Below are 20,431 nucleotides of genomic sequence, written 5' to 3'. Positions count from 1 at the left end.
AGTTTTGATGGGAAAGTCATGTGTTTTCTGATGCAATCGTTGGGTACAGCTCATCATCTTCGACAAACAAATGACTAAGTACGCAGTTCCGGGTATAGCTTTCTAAAAATTTAGAAAAGTCCATATATGGAAATTGGATGATATCGTTTTTGTAAACAACAAAGAATGTGTAAGTGCTCTAATACAAAACGAATGATCATGTACATAGTTCCGAGTTTAGTCATATCATTAGAACATACGCGGCGATTTCGAAATATGGAAATTGGATGGTCGTAAAATTTTTATGACCGTTGAGGTAATTAGAGGTCCGGTGCACACGTGCAGGTGTCCCGCTGAGTCGCAGCTATACATATTTTTCGGTACTACGCCCGTACACGCATACACATTCTCTTATGAATGTATTGTAAATAGATGTACGCAGGTAATGTGGATGCAAGATGAGTATACAGCTAGGTGACGTAGTTGGGTTTGAGAAAGGGGCTCTGCCCTTTTTGATGGAGAGAGAGTGAGACAGGTATATTGTCTTATCTATCGATCTTTGTCTATTCTTACTCATCGTGCATGCACTTACATAGGTACCTGCAAAAGGTGAGAGGATCTTAATACGAAGATTTCGGGTGCGGCTAGTATATCTTTTCATAAAGAAAATTAAAAAAAATAATGTTATTTCAGAAGTTAAATCGCAATTCGCATGTATCAATCGTTACACCTCTACCCCTAGAGTCGTCATCGCCCTCGATGACTTCAATTTATGCAATCCTGCGTAAATAAAAGTGGATTCAAATGGTTAATACGGATTGCGTTTTGAACTTTTACATTTTGTATTTACATTACTTGTATTATTATTTTAATATTAAGTACAGCGGTCTTCGTTGGTCATTCGGTGTTTTCGGTCCCCTTTGATCTATTGGAATTGATACTATAGCATGTAGAATTTTATGGGTTTTTATTTGGATATTCTTTCTCGAATGATGTGGTTTTTTTTTTTTTTTTTTTTTTTTTTTTATATTTATATTTTTCCTCTCTTCTCTTTTTTTTATATATTTTCCATATTATGAATTTATTAAAAATTTCGTTACGTGGGTTTCCTTTTTTATAGTTTTTTTTTTTTTATTACCTTCCTCTTTGGTGTTAACCGTGGTTTGTCTTCTGTCGTTCAGATGTATTTGTAAATTTTTATCTCTTGTTTAGAAGATTTCTCTTCCTCATTAAAACAATTTTGTATCAAATTGTTTGGCTGTGTGACAATATTCCCGTTGCTCCTTATCGTTATGGGATCGACCAGTTATGATTTCTAAAAAATTTTATAGTTTTTCTTGGAAGTTGCAGTGCAATGATCTCTGATCGGATTATCGAGGTCCATCCCTGTTTTGGGGGAAATCGGTGTGTTTTCTGATCGTTGATTGGATTTTGATCCCACTTTTTCCGTCCCTTTTGGTCCTCGGTAGGTTTCTTCGGTGTCTAGTAATCTCCTAGTTGTCACTTACAAATTTTTCTTCTAACTGTGCGCTTAAAGTGAAAAGTGCAATCTTTTTCAAAATGTATCAAATTAAAATTGAAGAAATCGAATTGGATGAAGACATCATCATTTCCGAGGATGTGGTGACATTTAGTGTCACGGAGGAGAATGGCGCTCCAGGTAACCATCTAGTGGGTGGTTTCCTTGGAGAAGATCCTCGTGTGCAGGTGATCGTACACGAGAAGATCGAGTCGGTTTCCGATGAGGAGACCGGGGCCCAAGTCGAGCCTATCGACATGTCAACTTCCACGAGTATTCAGGAATCAGTGGTAAGTTTGAATGTCACTTATATATTGTTGTGTGTTTTTCTTTATTTAAAAAAAATTATATATATTTTTTTTTTCCTCTTTTTTTTTTAGATTCCCCAATTTGAGGGGGGTAGTGCTTCCGAGAAGAAGCGTCTTCGGCACCCTGGAGTACCAACGACCCCAGAATTGTTGGAACGGCAGAACAAGCGACCTCCATTCAAGTCTCCTTGGTTGGATGCCATGGATTATGTCGTGAGTATTTATTTCCATGGATACATGTGTGTACGTGTACATGACTGTACACATATACACATATATATATATATATATATATGCATAGGTATACATTCATATTACTGTGTTTTTTTTTTGTTTTAGGGACATCATCCATATTCGGTCGCAACGGTGCGGGATACTCCACCGTTGGTCATTGTTGACGACGAAAGGTCAGTGGGAGATGAGAGTCCTGGCTGCCACCTGCGGGTGTCCGGGTCGGGATCGGACACAAAGAGTCCTGTCGAGCTATTGGAGGAGCTGGTCAGGAATCTTCCTGAAGAGCCTTCAACTTCGGGGACTCCTGGAGTACAAAGCACGGGAACAGCGGTTCCCGTAAAAAGACGACGAGGCCCACGTTCGGACAAGGGACAGCCTCGCAAGAAGAGGATCGTAAAACCGGTGGCTGTCTCCAGTGATGATTCGGGAGTAACGGGGACGAGTCCGGTGCTGAGGACAATACTAAATCAACCTCCAGCGATTCCTCTAAGGTTGCCATTGTCGGGGGCTCATGTGTACATGGGTAGTCAACCCATGTTCCGGGTTCCCTTCAAGGTGACCTTCCTGGAGGGCCACCAATTTGTGATCCCGTTCGTGGATCCTATTGTGGGGGTCCTGTCCCCGATGACATCTCAGGAGGCTCGTTGGCTGGCAGAATGTACTCCTTGGCGTGTGATGGACCATTTTATCCACGAAACGGTGATGTCGGTGAGTGTCTCTTCATTAATTTACTATTACTTTCTTCTTTTGTTATCATATGTTTGTAACTGATCTTATATATATATATATATATATATATATATTTTTTTTTTTTTTTCTTTTTGCAGTTGATGATTTGCTTGTGCCCAGCGCACTTTCAGGACCGGATGTATGGTTCTCCACCTAGGGTCCAGTCAGTATTGGAAGAGCTGCGCAGGGTGGGTCGGATGCCGGCTGCACTGTGTGTGTACTGCGGCCAGGGTCAACGACCAATTTATAAAAAACATATATATATATCCATATTCATATAATTTTTTCATTTATCATTATATGATTTTTTGTAATATTTTTGGGAAAATTTTATAAATAAAAAAAAAAAATGTAAATCGTTTGTAAAAAAAAATTTTTTCTTCCTTATCCCCCTCCCTTTCCATTTTATATTATATTTTGGGTTTTTTTTTTTTTTTTTTTTTTTAGTAGGTTATGGTTGTTTGTTGTTTCGCTTCGAGTGTTCTGACCCATTGTTGATTTAACTGGCGGATAAGTTGGTTATTTTCTCGTCGTACCATGTTGGGGTTTCCTCTCTTTTTTTTTTTGTCTTGTAATCAATTACACCACTTGTAAACTTATTTTAATAAGTATTTATTGTTATCTATTGTATTATATAATTATTATTGGTGTCTTTCCCAAACACTACACATATATATATATATATATATATATATATATATATATATATATATATATATATATATGTATATAAATATAATGTTTTCTTTCTTCTTTTTCCATTTTTCCAAATAACGTCGTGATTTGGATATCCATTGTTTAGTTTAATCCTGGAATCTATTCTTACATCGGATACCGAATGTCCGTTGTTTAATGGGAACTTCCCCTTTTTGGGAAGAGGAGGGACGTTAGAGTAAGCACGCTTACTCTAAGTGGCCCCTTTGATTATCTCTTTGTTCGTTGTTGGGCCTTGTTGTTATGGCTGCTTGTGACGTCATGCGCAGCATAGGTGTCGCATCGACTACAGAGCCTGTGGATGTGTGAGTTCATCGACTCAGGTGTCTGCTTTTCGTAGATTTCTTGCTTCTAGGAGGTTTCCGAAGGTGGTGGAGAGTGAAGGGAAACGTGCCCTAGGTCATGAGTATTCTTGAATTCATGATGGACGCCGATGGTTGTCTGCGCTTGCGTAGTCCTATCTTATAACTAATTGTATTTATCATCTCTTATTTGTGAATTGCATTAAATAAAATGATGCGAAGAAAAATTAAAAATAACTAATAAAAATAATTAATAAATAATAATTAAAATTTAGTAATACTTATAATGTAACGATGCTGTATATTTTGATTTGATAGATTATGTATATAAAAGAAAAGTTACTTAATAAACATTTATAAAAGTGTATTTTTTTTTTTTTTATATTTTGTTGTTTTTTTTTTCTTCCTTTTTCCTTGTCTTTCTGTCTACATATGAATTTATTAATTTTACCCTGCACCTTTGTATATACGTATGTTTATTTACATAATAAGATGTATTTTGAACGATGATTAACGGGCCAAACTCATCGATCTCTAATTCGAGGCATATTACGTAACTGGTTGCAGTATATGCATAGATATATTCATGAGTAATTACACACACTTATGACTTCGGCGTTCTTGGAATGATTAAGATCGGCGAAGATCGGGTATTCATAAGTATGAGTATTTACTCACGTTAGCATGAATAAATTTGTAAGAAGCGGTTAGTTATTATTTATATATAAAAGAATGCATAGTTGCATTAGAATATATATATATACTTTTTTTTTGTATTTTTGTGTTTTTCTCTTTTTTTTTTGTTTATTCTTATTAGTTCGTTACCATCGGTTAGTATTTATAAGGTGAATATGTATATTACCTGCCTTACTCCTGCATGCGGAGAAGTCGGCAATTTGTTAGTGTTTGCTTATTACCCTTATCCCTTAGTTAGAGGTTAGTTTTGTTTTTAACTTCTTCCGTGAGTTCTTCTTCCTTCGGATCTTCCTTTTACAACCTCGTATCCTGGTTGTTTTGCGTCGACGAGCTTGTTTCTTGCGGTTATTCTCGATGTAAGCAACTCTATCTCTTATGGAAACCATGTCATCCATATACGTAGATGAACCTCGGCTTATTATGCTGGAAGTAGCGTATGGGTGATATAAACTCACACTGGGTTGGTAATTGCATGGGTACAGGCCGGATGGTAAGTCTGGTTCCTCATAGAATCTTGATATATCGTCCATGAGGTCGAGGTAGCAGTAGGTTGAAGGTCGTTGATGAAAGTGTCTGACTGTAATCAGGTTGGATAACAGGATTATAGTTTCTTCGAGGTAAAGACTGGTGCGAACGTCCGCCCATGGTATCTCTCCAAATAGGCGAAGCAAGTCTACTTTGTAGATTATTTCTGGAAAGTATTCATGTTGGGCTTTGCGTATTTTGCTTTGTTCTCTGAGGTGGCTCTTGCTTTTCCAGTAATTCCTCATGACTTGTATCCTTAGGTGTTTGTCTTGGGCAATAATCCAAGCGGCGTGTATTTCTAAGGGGCTCGTTTTGATGTCTTCATTGATTCTCACAGGTTTGGGTAATACTCGTAGATCTTTTTCTAGGTCCAGTGGGTCGGAGTGTTGTTGATATATGCTACTGCGGCGAAGTCGTCGCAGCGCTCTTATGTGTTTTCGTCTGTACCAGTGGTCTTGGAGGATTATGGACGAGACGATGTAAGCAAATTGCATGTCTAGACCAACTGAGAGATTCCGGGGGAAATGTTTGGTTACTTTATGCGACATTGTAGTTTTTATAAAGGAAATGTTTTCAATTGTTGATCACGTAGCCACTGCCTCAGGCAGATTGCGTTGGTTAGCGCGCAGTAATGATTCTTTTTGAGTCCGTGGTTGGTACAAGTGGTTGATGATTTCCGAATGACGTCGAACTTAGAACAGTTGTATTTTCTGTTTTCTAAATTTACTATGTCACGTTTTAATACTTGTTGTAAATAGGTAGCTTTAATTTCTCCTCTGGTGTAAACTGCGCGTGCGTTCCTAGCGTATCTCTTTAAGATTTTTAATACTTGATGAAGTTGCGTGTCACCTTCTGACCAGTGAATACCGTGATGCTTTGAAGTGACCCAGTCGTTTCTTTCGCGTACCTTAGGTGATAATTTGTGGTATGGGAATGGTTGTTCGACTATCCAGTGGCCCAAGATGTCTTCGGTAGTCACAACTAATGCCATTTCTTTTGGAATGAATTCTTCTTTATTGTCCCAAAATCCCTGGATGTCAATCACTATGTCCATAATACCCTGAAAGGTATTGTTCACAAGTGGAAAAAGAAGGTGTTTCTTAAGTTTTCGAACCGATTGCTTAGCGAACTGATTCTATAGCTGTGTCGAATGTAACGATGTAGTGAATTCTCTATCCAATATTCTCGTAAAAAGATTTTCCGGAAGTGTTCGCGGTGACTGGCTTGGATAGCTCGGTCCAGGTCAGTTATATCCAATGATGATGGTAGAAATAACTGAAATGTTCCCAGAGCCTTTTGGTAAGCTCGGTGTTCCTTGATGGGGTCTATGTTGTATGCCTCCTCGTTAAAGGAGTCGTCGCAAAGGAGATTATTTCGTATTCTTAGTCTTGTCCGTAATTTTCTTGTAGCTTGTGCTGTCTTCCAGTGGTTTCGATGGATTAGGAATGACGTGAGTTCACAAAAATCCTCGAAACTTTGGCTCAAGTTTTTATGTTGTTGGATCGTTATTATACTAGCGTCTCTTTCTTCGTCAGTGGTAAGTCTATTGTTGGGGAGACCTTTGCACATAACTTTCTTTCGTCAGAGTCTGAAAATTCCAGATCTTCGTGGATGTTGGTGCACTGCTGATAAGTTATTCCGGTCTCTAAGGTTGGCAATTTATTCCTAGTACTATTCCATGCAAGAAATAAGGGGGTAAAAAGTTTTGGTTTTTGGGCAAATTAGTTGTTTGCAGTTCTCTTTTTACTTGATCCAAGGTAAAATCGTAGGATAAAACTCCGTATGAGTCGATGAGAGGCAGATTTGTAGAGTTGTTGTTCGTATAGTTGGTAAAGCTGAGAGGTTCGTAATTGTCTATTTCTGGGAATAGTTGTGTTACGTTTAGTCCAATGGTAGGTTGTGATTGAAGCGGAATCTCGAGGTTTGAATCTGCAGATCCGAATAAATTTACATAGCCAATCCGTATGGAAGCCTCAGGGCTTAGACTTAAGTTTCCGGTGCCGGATATCTTTACATATTCTGTAGGTTTTCCTGGATTTTGGACCTGAAGTAAGCTCAGATGTGGTATAGAGTAGATCCAGCCCTTAATTTCTTCTAAGGATTTCCAGTAAAAATAGTGGGTCTTGCTGAGTCTTATGTCACATCTCTGGAATGATTCGAAATCTGAGTTGGTGAGTAGGTCAGCTTCACATGCAGAATGAACGGCAGTTTCATATATTACAAAATTTGGTTTGCAAATATATGATCCTTCCGATTTTATACATTGTTTAAGTTCATTCTCTTGAATCAGCGAGTAGCTCGCGTGGTTTGCAGACATCATCAAGTAATCAGATCGAGGTTGGATATAAGCTGAACCCTTGGTGTTATTCCCAAAGATTTGTTGGAAGGGATAAGCGTGAAGTCTGTACAAGTTGTATTTTGATTGCTGTATTAGTGGTATTTGAAGTGTCAAAATTAATTTATCATTAAGTGATTCATATTTAAGTTTCATTATCTGAGAAGCTTTTTCATTGTAGAGGTCCTTAACAGTTATTGGAAATTGATGTTGTGGATTATTTTTAATGAATTTTTTTATGGCTTCTGAAATCCTTTTTGGACTGAGAATTCTCGGAGAGATCTTTCCGGCTAGAACAAAATTAACTGCTTCCAAAACGTCTTCCATATGATTGTGGTAGTCTTCGAAACAACTTCGAGCCTGGGCACTCCAAGAACTCAGTCGCATAGCGTAGTGCGAGTAAGTTACATTATCTTTGGTGATTAAACCACTTGTTCCTTTTAAAGGAGTTGTGTATCTATAGTAGTTACCGCGGCGTAGTATTTATTGATTCAAGTCATCGTGTAGGTCTGAATGAATCATTTGTCTATTCTTCTCGAGTAGTACTGAATCTTCAGGAGAGGAAGCAAAAACAATCTTGTTGAACTTGTCGAGATAATGTTGAAGAATGTCTAATTTGTTCTGTTCAACCAAAGATGATCGATTATTTACTTGTCCAGAACCGACCGGTTGTCTTATTAACTTCATTCGCTCAGTTGATTCTTGAAGAATGCGCTTGTAGTCGTCAAGTTGTACGTAGTGTCTGCAGTCGTCTTCTTCAATTGTCGATCGGCAATTGTGTCCAGGAGATTTATTTCCAAATCTGCTATGTTAGGGAGTTGTTGCTCTAGAAAACCTTGATCTATCATAGTGGTTAGTTTCCAGTCGTCTTGAGTAAGGTGGATATCGGTGAGGTGTTCATAGTAGAGCCCCGAACTGGGTTCCAGTGGTTTTAGATGGACAGCAGTTCCTTTCGTGGTGCTTATGACGGTGATGAAAATTATGATTATCTTGTTTAGAGTTGCCATATCGATGATGGTTGCACTAAAATTATTCATTTTAATTTTGCTGAGTACTTGAGATTTGATAACTTAATTTAATCTTAAAGTAAGGTTGTAAGGACGTAAGGAGCATGCATGGGGTTAGTTTGGTGGCTGTTGTGTATTTTCGGGTTCAGTCCTAGGTTCGCGAGGATCCAGGTCTTGAGGAAAGTTATACTGAGTACCAACTGTTCTAGGAGCGGCATAAATTACTTCTCTAATGTGATTGGGTGGTGCGTACGGCAAGTACGGGTAAATGTTTTGAGTAGTGATAACTTTAGATTTTTCTTTCTCACTTAGCTCCACGTCATCTGTCGTAATATCTTTGCCGATCTTGGGTAGATGTAGTAGAAGATTTGTGACGGAGTCCCAAAATGCTCCTATTAACCATACACTCCATCCATATATAGTATGTAGCGCATAGCCGTGGATTAAGGTGTCTATTGCGAATTTAATTGCCTTGAACGTGAGATATACTCCAAAGAGTGTTACACTAAAGGTACCCACGGTATTAAAGAAGTTATATACCTTTCCCTAAGCTTTGGCTAGAGATAGCCTTATAGCCTCTTCATCAATAAAATTGTTGATCTTGATTGTACTATCAGCTACAGGTTGTCCTGTTGCTCCTCTGGCAATAGTGGTTAATACAGCAGTTCTTTCCAAAGGAAACATCATATAGTCTTTTAATTTCACGATGTCGTTGTCAGAGTAGATTCCTCCTGTCGCTAGTCCTTGAGCTGGTACATACTTCCAAGAATGGTTTGTTGAAGCTGTAAGTTGTTCTGGATTTGGTACAGAGGAAAGTTTAGGATTTAATTCGTACCATGAATCTTCTAGTCGATACATCGGTGCTAGTAAAGGGTTGCAATCTATCTGTGTTCCAGTTTTAATTAATATGTGAGTTCGTGGCAACATGTAATATGTGTCGTTACCTCTTAGTACAGGTAACTCTTGGTAACATTCTTTGTATCTCGCCTTTTTACATCTACTGCTATACACTTGGCAAATCTTATTACTTTACCTGAAACATAGGCAATATATCCTGGTTTCTTCATGAATTGAAAAGCAAATTCATCAGGTGCTAGCGTGGCTATAATAAGTGCATTTTGTAGAACTTTCTTTTCTAGCTCACATTCTTGTCTAATCATATCGTTGTATAGCATCGTGATCTGGTTGTGAAGGTGGCGTTCTAGATATACAAATTTAGTGTTTACGTATGTGAAAAGATCCATGGATTGAGTATCTATTCTATTGGCGTCATGGAAAAATTCACTATTCTCGGAGTCAAGTATGAAGAGTCTAGGATGTTCAGTCTTAATTAGTTTGGTGGCGCAGTTTGCGATATGACCCTTAGTTGTTAGTGCGAACGTTACGCCTCCAGTAGTCACTGAATATACTTCTTCTCCGAATTTCCTATTGACATGATCTTGTATCTTGCTAGCTGTTCCTTCATAAAGTATGGACAACTTGCGAGAATTGCACTGATCCGGTGGTAATAAATCCCAGAAGGTGTTTCCTCCTTCGATGTCCATACACTTCCCTTGCTGGTATTTGCATCAGACCCCGGATCGTAATATTATTTCGTTTTGATCAAGATTAATAGGAGTGTAATAGTCTTGTAGGGTGAAGGTGGTATGCCCGGTTACAGTGACTGCATCCCATTTACCGTAAGGATCGGAGTATGATGCCCTTTTGCAACCATCACCGGAGGTGAATGAACCTGCCAGGGTGATTGGGAATCTAGTCGTAGAGTTTTTCTGAACACCTGCAAGTGTGGTGTCTCGATATATAAAGAGTCCGCTATCGTGGACGGATTTGCAAGCTTCATGACTTAACTCTTGCATAAACTCCATATTATTACTCGTTTCTCCGAATAGGTGGTCAAGTATGCCACAATGGAAAATCGTACGTTGGATGGAGAGTTTGCACTGAATAATTTTAATAAGTGAGAAAGTACTGGATTGTAATAGTTGAACCTTGGTGTTTTTAATTATTGGTTTTGCGGTAGGCATGTTGCAGTCTTTAATGTCTAGTAGGGATAATGAAGTAACGTTTATTGATGGGGTTCCACAGTCGTATGCCACGAATCCATACGTCCATTGGACGGCTGACATCATCCAAAGGATAAATTTTATCCTCCCCATGGTTCTTGGATTTTTACTTGTTTCACCTGGAGTAATTTTATATAACTAGAACATAACGATTAGTAGGACATACGGGAAATAGTAATATGTTAGTCGGATTAAGTGTCAGTGTTAGAATTAGTAGAATCTCGTGTGTTACAGATTTTTAACTTATCTATGTGCTTAAGGGAACGTTTGCCCTTTTCATCCTCTATTATAGCCGTATTATTATCTAATAACTCGGCTATAACATATGGACCTTTATAAAGCGAATCGAATTTACCATTTCGTGGTTCCTTTATAGCATAAACCTGATCTCCAACATTCAAAGTACTGGGGTTCAGGTGAGCGTCATAGTAACGTTTAGAGCGGTGTTTAGATTTAATTAAATTAGATGCCGCAAAATGTCTCATGTCATCCATACGGTTGACCAAGTCGTTTAGGTAGGTTCCGTAAGTTTCAATTTTGTCTGGGGGTAGAAAAGAACTGGGTATGCGCGCTCTTTTACCGTATATAAGTTCGAAAGGAGTGAAATTAGTAGATTCATGTACAGCAATATTATATGAAAACATTGCAAAGGGAACAAGTTTATCCCAGTCTTCATATTTATTTACATAATGTTTGATAAATTCTGCCAATACTATGTGACTACGCTCTAGGGATCCATTGGTTTGTGGATGGTATCCTGAGGTAGTTACTTGTTTAATTTTGAAAATTTTTGCTAGGTGGTGAAATATTTTACCAACAAATGATCTGCCTTGATCACTTAATATTACGCGAGGTGACCCAAACTGAATAATAACGTGGCGAGCAAGTGCGTCTGCAATAGTCTCAGCCTTAATGTTTGGTATTGGTACTGCTACGCAATATTTCGTGAGATTGTCTTGCACAGTAAGGATATGCATATTGCCTGATGGTGTTTGAGGTAATGGGCCCACTGTGTCGATTGAGATTTTGTCAAAGGGTTCTGCAGGAGTATCCGTGATGATCATTGGTTCTTTAGTCTTGATCCGGACTAGTTTTTGTTCCTGACAACTTCTGCATGTAATAATAAATTCTGTGATGTCATCTCTCATATTTGGCCAGTAAAAACGTTCACGAATTCGTCGGTATGTTTTAGTTATACCTTCATGACCACCTGTTAGGCTTTCATGATATTCCGCGATGATATCCTTGCGGACAAACTCGTCTGGTATGGTTACACTTCCATGACAAATGGTGAGTGAACATTCGCAGTCATCTAAGCATTCCTTAAGAACGTCAGTGACAAGTGATTGGCTCAAACCTTCGAGCATATCTCCTGGTTTTGAGATTCGCAAAGTTTTTATGTTGTAGTGGTTAAGTACATTTTTGACGGTTTTTAATACATCTTTTAATTCTTGTATGGAAAATGAGTCAAAGTGGTTCCTTTTTAACACTGCACTGAGAATTTTATGTTTACCGTGTGGTGTTATTAGTACTTGATTAATTTTTGGTTTCTTCAACTTCAGATCCTGTGGATCTATTTTGTCTGTTTCTATCAGTAGTCGCGATGTGATGGTTGTAAGTTCACAATCAGCAGAGATAAAGTGCAAATAATTATCTCTGAAATACGTCAAGTTTTCATTCGTCGTGTGTAAGGATATCTTACTTTCATGATTCTTTATACCAGGGTAAAATAATTCACAAGGAACAGTATCGGTTATGGATTGTCTTCTTATCTGTTGTGGTTGTTGGACTTCTTCGTCTTCATGAACTTCTTCATCCGTGTCTGTACTCGAATGGAATTCATCGATCGGTGGTAAATTAGCCCATCGTCTGCTTGCTGCTCCTCGTGGTATTGCTTCATCTAACTCTGATTCTGTGGTTGATCCTTCTGAAGCAACTGCAGGGGTTGATCGTCCTACAGGATGTCGAAATGTTACGCCAGATGGTCTGTGGGGTTGTGCTTCGGGTTTCCTAGTTGGAGGTTCTGTTCGTGGAGAATCGTAAGTTGGATCTTCAGCGCGTCGATCCCAGTAATAATTATCATTTCCTGACGATGGTCCAGGTGATACTTCGATAACATTTTTAGGCGGTGGTACTGGTATCGGTTCAGTTAGTGAAGGAGTTTCTTCGCCTGATTGATTATTTACGTATGTGAGTTGATAGTCAGTTGTTCGAGTTTTGGTAGATAATGGTCCTGGTTTTTCAGAAGCTTTAGAGAGTGGTACACGATTACTAGCGAGACTCGGAAAAGCACTGCCTCTTGCATGCTGTACTCATGGCGTTGGATCACTTGGTTGACCAGTATCTGGTTGTTTTCGAGGTCGACCAACTTTACGATTCTCTGTTGGAGGCATTGGGATTCCGGCAATAGTCTTTGTACGCCTGATCGGAGGTGGTTGCGCTAGCGAGGGGTTACTCGCTAATCTTCTCAATCTTACTCTCTCACCTATAGTACTGGCGTTTGCCTCTGCTGCTTTTACGGCAGATGATCGCAGCCGTTCTAGGTGTTTGGCAATTGAACTAAACTGCCTCGCAGCTGTTTCAGATTTTCCTGTGGGGACTATTGGCAAAACAACAGGATTCCTTGATAATGCATCTGCATTTATGTTTAGTCTTCCTGGTTTGTAATAGAAAACATATTCATACTCTCTTAATCTCGTTCTCCATCGAACTAACCGTTGTACTGGTGGCTTGACGGAGTCGATCCATTTTAGTGGTTCGTGGTCACAGGCGAGAGTGAATCTTCGACCATATAAGTACGGTCGAAAATGCAAAATTCCGTAAATAACTTCTAAGCATTCTTTTTCGGTTGTTGTGTAATTTCGCTCTGCATTTTTGAGAAGTCTTGATAAATAAGCAATTGGTCTGTCTTCACCAATTTTTCCTTGGCTTAATACCGCACCAATAGCGAGATCTGAAGCGTCAGTAGTTAAGATAAATGGTTAAGAAAAGTCAGGATATTGCAGAACTGGAGATGTACATAGTGCCTTGCGTAAGTCGTCAAAACTTTCTTGTTGAGCTGAAGTCCAGTTAAATGGATTATCTTTTTTCAATAGTTCAGTTAATGGCTTCGCACGGCCTGAGAAGTTTTCAATGAAGCGACGATAATAGCCAGCTAGTCCAAGAAACTGTCTGATGTTTGTAACTGTCTTTGGTCTTGGAAATTTTCCGATAGCTTCAGTCTTCTTTGGGTCTGGACGTACACCGCCATTGCCAATAATATGACCAAGATATGCAACTTCTAGATTTAGAAATTCACATTTATCTGATTGTAAGACTAAATTGGCTTGTTCTAGTCGATTGAAGAGTCTTCGGACACGTATGCCGTGTTCTTCGAGTGATGATGCGAAAATAACGACGTCATCGAGATAGACAAATAGCTCAACGTCTTGTAGACCTAGAAGAACTCGGTCCATAAGTCGTTGAAAAGTTGCTGGAGCATTTTTCAGTCCAAATGGCATTCTGTTATACTCATAGTGACCATTTGGTGTACTGAATGCAGTTTTCTGTTGGTCTTTTGGATTCATTTTGATTTGATGAAATCCACTAGCCAAGTCAAAAACTGAAAAATACTTTGCTCCCCCTAGTCTATCAAGAATCTCAACTATGTTCGGGAGAGGATAAGCATCGCCTATGGTTTTCTCGTTTAATTGTCTAAAGTCAATTACCATACGCCAGCGCTTATTACCTTTCGAATCTGGCTTCTTTGGGACTATCCAAAGGGGTGAATCATATGGAGATACAGATTCAGATATTACACCATCATTCAGTAATTTATTTACTTGTCGAGCGATTTCTTCCTTATGTACGGGTGGAAAACGGTACTGACGGACTGATATAGGAATTTCATCGGTCGTTGGAATCGAGTGTGTCATCATTGTTGTAGCTGGAAGATCATCTCCAGGGAGATGAAAGAGCATCGGAAATTCTCTGAAAAGCTCATGCACATGCTCTCTTTCCAAAATATTTAAATGATCAAGTCGGAGACTAGCACAAATGCGCTCGAATCTGTCCTGACCATCTTCCGGTATATCGCTATCTTCAGAATCGTCAAAGAAATCCTCTGAACTGCCATCGCATTCGAAGGGAATAATTTCTTGTGGTGGAACGACTAATTCGATATCATCCTCGTATGCGTTTATCACGTAGACATAGCAAGAACTGTCATTGTTCGTGACCAAAGCATTACCAATGAAAATATTTTCGCGAGTTTCAATGCGAGGTAAAAACCCAGTTTTCAGATCTGTCTTACGAAGATTAATTGGTATTACTGTTCTAGTTCTAGTTTTTAAAAAGAATACTGAGGGTTCGTCGTCACTTCGAAACATAGTTACCAGGGGTGTATCAAATGGTTCACCTTTGGTGTTTTCGAGCGGGATTGGGTTTACGGGTTCGGAATCTGCGACTATGGTATTGTGATGAAAAGATATTTCAACCTTTTCTTTAGTTAGAAAGTCTATGCCGATAATTCCATCGGTTGGAATGGGCAATGGGTTCTCGAGAACGTGAAACTTCTCGGGATTTGAGAAGAATGTAATTTCTGTGGTTCCTAAAGTATCGAGTCGCTCAGTAGTGATTCCTTTTATGGATACTGAATCCCAGGTATCAATTACTGTACGAGGGGCCAGTGCGTCTTTCCTGATAACATTTATGTCAGCTCCTATGTCGACTAGAAAACGAGCTCTGCCGTTTCGCAATTCAGGGGCTGTTAGAGTAACGACTGGTCCTCTACCCTGGACTTCAGACCACATTACGAATTTTCGACGGTCAGTTTATTTTTATTAACATTACAAGAATCGAATAATATTATAAATTTTTAGTGAAAAACAATTCACCAGCGTATCCCACTGCTGTCACCAAATTTTTCGGCTGTCACGATCGGAGAGAGTGAAGGCGACGGGCGAAGGGTTATTATTAATTAATTATTTAGTAAAATTACCCACAATATTTATTCTATTACTCAACCAAGGAGCCTAATAGGTCCGTCACGTGGCTAGTGTGAGAATGTTTAATATTTGGCAAGTTTTGATTACTAAATAAGTCTATTTCGTACCGAGCGGAAGTACGATAGACAATCCCGATCGTTGACCTGCGTGGCTTTAGGTTAGGTCAGGGATTTTAAAACGAGAGGGAAGCGGGTAGGTGAATATGGGCCCTCGAGAAGTCCCTGTTCTTTTACGTCTGTCTCTTTCTGTACCCGTTAACTTAGGAATGTTAGAGTAAGAGGTATAAATAAGAGTATAACGTATACCGTAATTAATTTCCGCGACGGAGACGCGGATTAACCGGTAAACCGTATGCGGTCACCCACGTGTGAAAATAAAAATAATAAATAATAATAAATAAATGATTTTAAATGTTTCCTCCAAATTAAAATAAATAATAAGTTATAAACAACAATGAAATTATAAGTAATGAACTCTTGGAGTGCCTGAACCAGCTCCTCAGGCTGGGTTAGTGCACGCAGGCGCCAGACCGTTTATCCCAAAACGGACAAAATTTAATTCAGGGGGAAAATCTGCAAGGAAAATCCGAGCAAGTGACACACGACAAAGCGGACAAACAATTGAGGAAAATAAAATAAAATGAATAATAATAAGAAAAAGAAAAATAGTAAATATATAATAAATAATTATATTACCAAATAATCAATAAATCAGAAAAATTAAATAAAGCAATAGGGAAGAGATCCAGGAAAATAAATATTAAATTTTCCCCGACAGCTGTTGGTTTCCGTATTTTAATTGAAACAGTACTCAATATAATTAATAATACTTTACAATAAATAATTTTTGTTAAATTAACCACAACACTAACACTCGGTGGTTATAAAAAAATAATAACGTTATATAAATTCAACCCAAGATATATATAATTTAATTTAATTAACACTAGTAATTTTAATATTAAATAAAAAGAAACCAATTATTTTCACTCAAATTTTTCCAGACAACAATAAAAATAATAATAATAATCTTACTTTATTTTATCTCTCAGCACGCTTGAGAGAGAGAAAGACACGGAATTTTTCCTCACTCACACTCAAAAGGATAAATTTCTCGGTACTACCAAATTATAAATATATAACATATAAAGTTAAATAATAATTTTTGCATAAAATCTCGTTAATAATTTTTACCGCTGGGGTACATATAATCAAAATAAAATAGTACAATGCTATGCAATTATGTTAAATAATAATAAACGTAAATAATAATTGATAATCTTATACAAATATTCTAAATAAAATAGAAAAATAATAATTATATTAACTCGGGAATTTTTCATCCGAGTGCTGACATCAGTGTCTGACGAATTTATAAGTACAGCGTGTATCGTATAGCTATATACACTACCAATGGGTATGGGTATATATATATATATATATATACCGGCAACGTTTCACGACGTTGCGTACGCTTTTAATATGAATATATATTTAATTACCAAAAATTTTCACCAACCTATCAAATAATATTCAATGATAATTAATAATAATTCTATCCTGTATCATTCGATGAATTATCAATAAAGATAGATAAATAATTCACCGCGGCGACCAACAACTACCGGGGGAGGCTAGCACGTGAAACTATTTTATCCAGCGAAGTAAATACAGAGTACTTACTCAAAACAGCAAATCAGCAAAATAACAATACACTTTTTAATAATGAAATACTACTATCAATTAATTCACCCAGTGAAATTATTTATTTTTAACAATAAAAAACACAACTTTTCTAATCAGCCAAGTAAGCACGTCCATCCACAATGCTTGTCCGTATCTTTCTAACTTAATTGTCTCAACCTCCACCTGTTGGTCGTCGCACACATGACACTACTGTCCCCTTAATTTTTATTATCATTACATTTGTCAGCCCTGGGCCTTACTTAAATTAAATAAATATAAAATATAAAACATAAATACGCAAACAACTGAATGATACATAATTAAGTAATTAAATATATGAACTATTCATCTATATCTTTTGTCTCGTATAATAAATTAAATAATAATAGGCCGAATAATAAACATCACTTGACGTCCTCAGTTGGATGACAAGTTTAAACAAATGGTAGTATGTTGACAATTGTTGGGGCATAAAATAACGCTGGATTATGCATCCTGTTATGTCCGCCGCTTAAATTTAAATTAATTATCCGGGATTTCTCCCTTTGGTAGCGATAGAAAAATTTAGACGAGCGATTTGGAGGTTGCGGACAACATTAAAGAATACGAGGAAGAGGTATCTTCCTATAATTTATTATTTATGGTGGATCTTTTACTTCGAAGTAAGAACCCAAACGTCTCCGAAGAGACCGGTGATCTTGTGTTGAACCAGTTATCTCATGAAAGAATAGAATGTAAATCTTTCACCTACCTTTCGATGTTTCTTTCTTTCTAGTCACGGCAGGTTAGATCCCTCCAGAACGTTGCAGCTCACTCAGCTTCCTCCTGTAGGATTTGGTTGGATGGGCGCGGCTGGGGTTGTAGGATGTAAACTTATGTGCTACTCTCGAATGAAACTCGGAAGGCTGAACTTATGGTTTTTCTGCTTTTTATTTCTGATTTAGCTACAATTCACTTGTACACTGAATCCTTTACACAAATTTTTAACATTTGATATTTTAAGAATATTGATTATTCTCGGATATTTTATAAGATTTGTATTTTATATTTAATGCGTCCTTTTTACACACCCGAGAGGTGATTTTATGCGCAAAATAACTCAGACCGAGATGGAATCGCAAATACACGTGATTTGCGTCACTATTTCAATCGGACCGGAAGTTTCTATTAATCTGTAAGGATTTTTAATAGATAAGAAGTCGATTATTGCTTTTTCAACGCCTAAGCGGAATCCTGCAATAATTGACTGCAAAAAGATGTCAATTTTAGAATGCCTTATTGATTATTCAACGCCGAAGCGGATTCCTGCAATAAGGTTTAAATAGAAAAATATTAAAGATCCTCTTATTGACTTTTCAACGCCTGGGGCGGAATCCTGCAATAAGAGTGCACGAAAGTTCGACGTTCGAATATTCGCGGACCGTAAGTTAGAAGAACCGACTAGCCATGAGCTATGGGTGCTCAGGCTTTTTATAAACTTTGATTTAGCGATTGATGGGGAATTTTTAATTATTGTTATTGGTGGAAGGTGACGACAGTTTATTAATTGTTTGTTCGCCTTATTGCAGTTATCCTCCCACTATTCTTTGTCGCATAAAAAGGTGGAAAAAGCTGACGCTGCGTTTTCGCGCGCTTTTGAAAAGAAGAGCTCTGTAATAATTATTTTTAAATAATTATTAGAATAAAAAAAAAAAATAAAAAAAATTATTTGGACATAACAATCCCCCGGAAAGTAAGAGGGTTGCAAAACTCGCTTGCTTTCCTAAACATATGTCCTCTCTTTTACAAAAGCTTGCGATAACGCTTACAATTCTAAAAAGTCTCACAACTAGGAGATTATATAATTATATAAAATATAGTTATCTCTATAAATATATATATATATATAGCAAATATTTATGATATGATTTTATATATTATTATATTATTTTATATAGTTTTCCTCTAAAATCTATTATTTTCCCATCACCATAATAGTAGCTATTTTAAATATAAGGATTACATAGGATGTATCTCTCTACATGCATATGATGCGTACCCCTTTGCATATGTGTATCGCTGACCTTGAGACTAAAAAGGTACCGAAATAAGCTGGGGAGAATAATTCCCTTACGTTGTGCGAATCTGCATTTAGCCGACATCTAGCGATGTTTAATTGCGAATAGGTTTGCCGCGTCTGCATGAAGAATTTGATCTCCGGCTAACGTCTTATCTCAAGACGCATTCCGCTGACGCTCCTTGCGATTTATGAATAGGAGTACTCAGTGTGAAATTGACGGCAAAGCTGAGTACTTCGTGTACAAGTTTAATTGAAGAGAAAAAAAAAAAACTGAACAATCCAAAATGTACGTGACCGGTGAACATTATAAAGGGTTCTCTACGTGGTTCCAGCTGGTGAGGCACCGGTTCCACTATTTTGTAAGTAGTAATTTATCGTTTTACCAAAAATTTTATTTACGGAAAAGGATAGAAAATTAAAATTAATTCCTTTTTTTTTTTTTTATAGGCGTTGTGCGAGATAGGTATGAGGGTGGACGTATTCACCAGGCCCATCAACCCCCTGGTGGGGATGCGACTGCTCCTCGATATTAAGGAGCTTGTAGGGGTCTTACCTCCCGAACTGGAGGAGGTAACCAATTATTTCCGGGCCTCGTGGGCCATCACTCCTCCGAGGGTGCAGTTGGTGGCCCCCAATATTGAGGAGATTCGGGTTCTGGCCACCAACCTCCTCGAGACGGCAGAGGACCTTATAAGGTAAGAAGCTGATTTATATTTAATTGGAAGGTGTTTTAGTTATTTAATGGAATTCCGTTTTTTTTTTTTTTTCAGAGCCGACCTGCCCGGAGCCCCTGACGAGCCCCTGGAGTTCCAACCTTTCCCCATAGTGGGTTGAGGAAAGAGAAGAACATAAAAAAAAAAAAATATATATAAATAATATATAAATAATATATTATAAATAATATAATATATAATAAATATAATATAATATATAAATTTTTCTTTTTTTTTTAATAAAACAACAAAAAAAATAAACTTGATGGTTATATTGATTTTTTTTTTCTAGTAGCCTTTCCCTTTATTATAATTTCCGCCCCCCCCTTTTTTTTTTTATTTAATAATTTATGTAATATAGATATGGTCACGCTAAGGCGGTTAGCTTGTGTGCGTGGGAGTGAGCGCGTGAGATGACAGAGAGAGAGAGAGCGCGCACTTGGTATATGGAGGGGCTTGTTAATCGGTCTCTTCTTTGCCCGCGTTCGCAGCTCTCGCGGTAGCATAGCGTCAATGGGATGTTGATTATCGACCGCAGTATTGATCTCGCCTTAGTAGATCCTCACCGGCAAGTGGCG

At 37.8% G+C, this 20,431-nt stretch overlaps 1 protein-coding gene across 1 annotated transcript; it reads right to left on the bottom strand.

Moving 5' to 3' along the window:
- Nucleotides 1-6,651: 6,651 nt before the first annotated feature.
- Nucleotides 6,652-7,728, bottom strand: LOC128668514 (uncharacterized). Its single transcript, XM_053741661.1, has one exon. It carries the CDS (start codon nucleotides 7,726-7,728, stop codon nucleotides 6,652-6,654), a length of 1,077 nt encoding a protein of 358 aa, XP_053597636.1.
- Nucleotides 7,729-20,431: the final 12,703 nt, after the last annotated feature.

Source organism: Microplitis demolitor, chromosome 9, assembly GCF_026212275.2.
Source record: "Microplitis demolitor isolate Queensland-Clemson2020A chromosome 9, iyMicDemo2.1a, whole genome shotgun sequence".
In the NCBI taxonomy this organism is placed as follows: domain Eukaryota; kingdom Metazoa; phylum Arthropoda; class Insecta; order Hymenoptera; family Braconidae; genus Microplitis; species Microplitis demolitor.
Note: the sequence above shows the minus strand (reverse complement) of the source record. Positions and strands in the feature narration are given on the sequence as shown.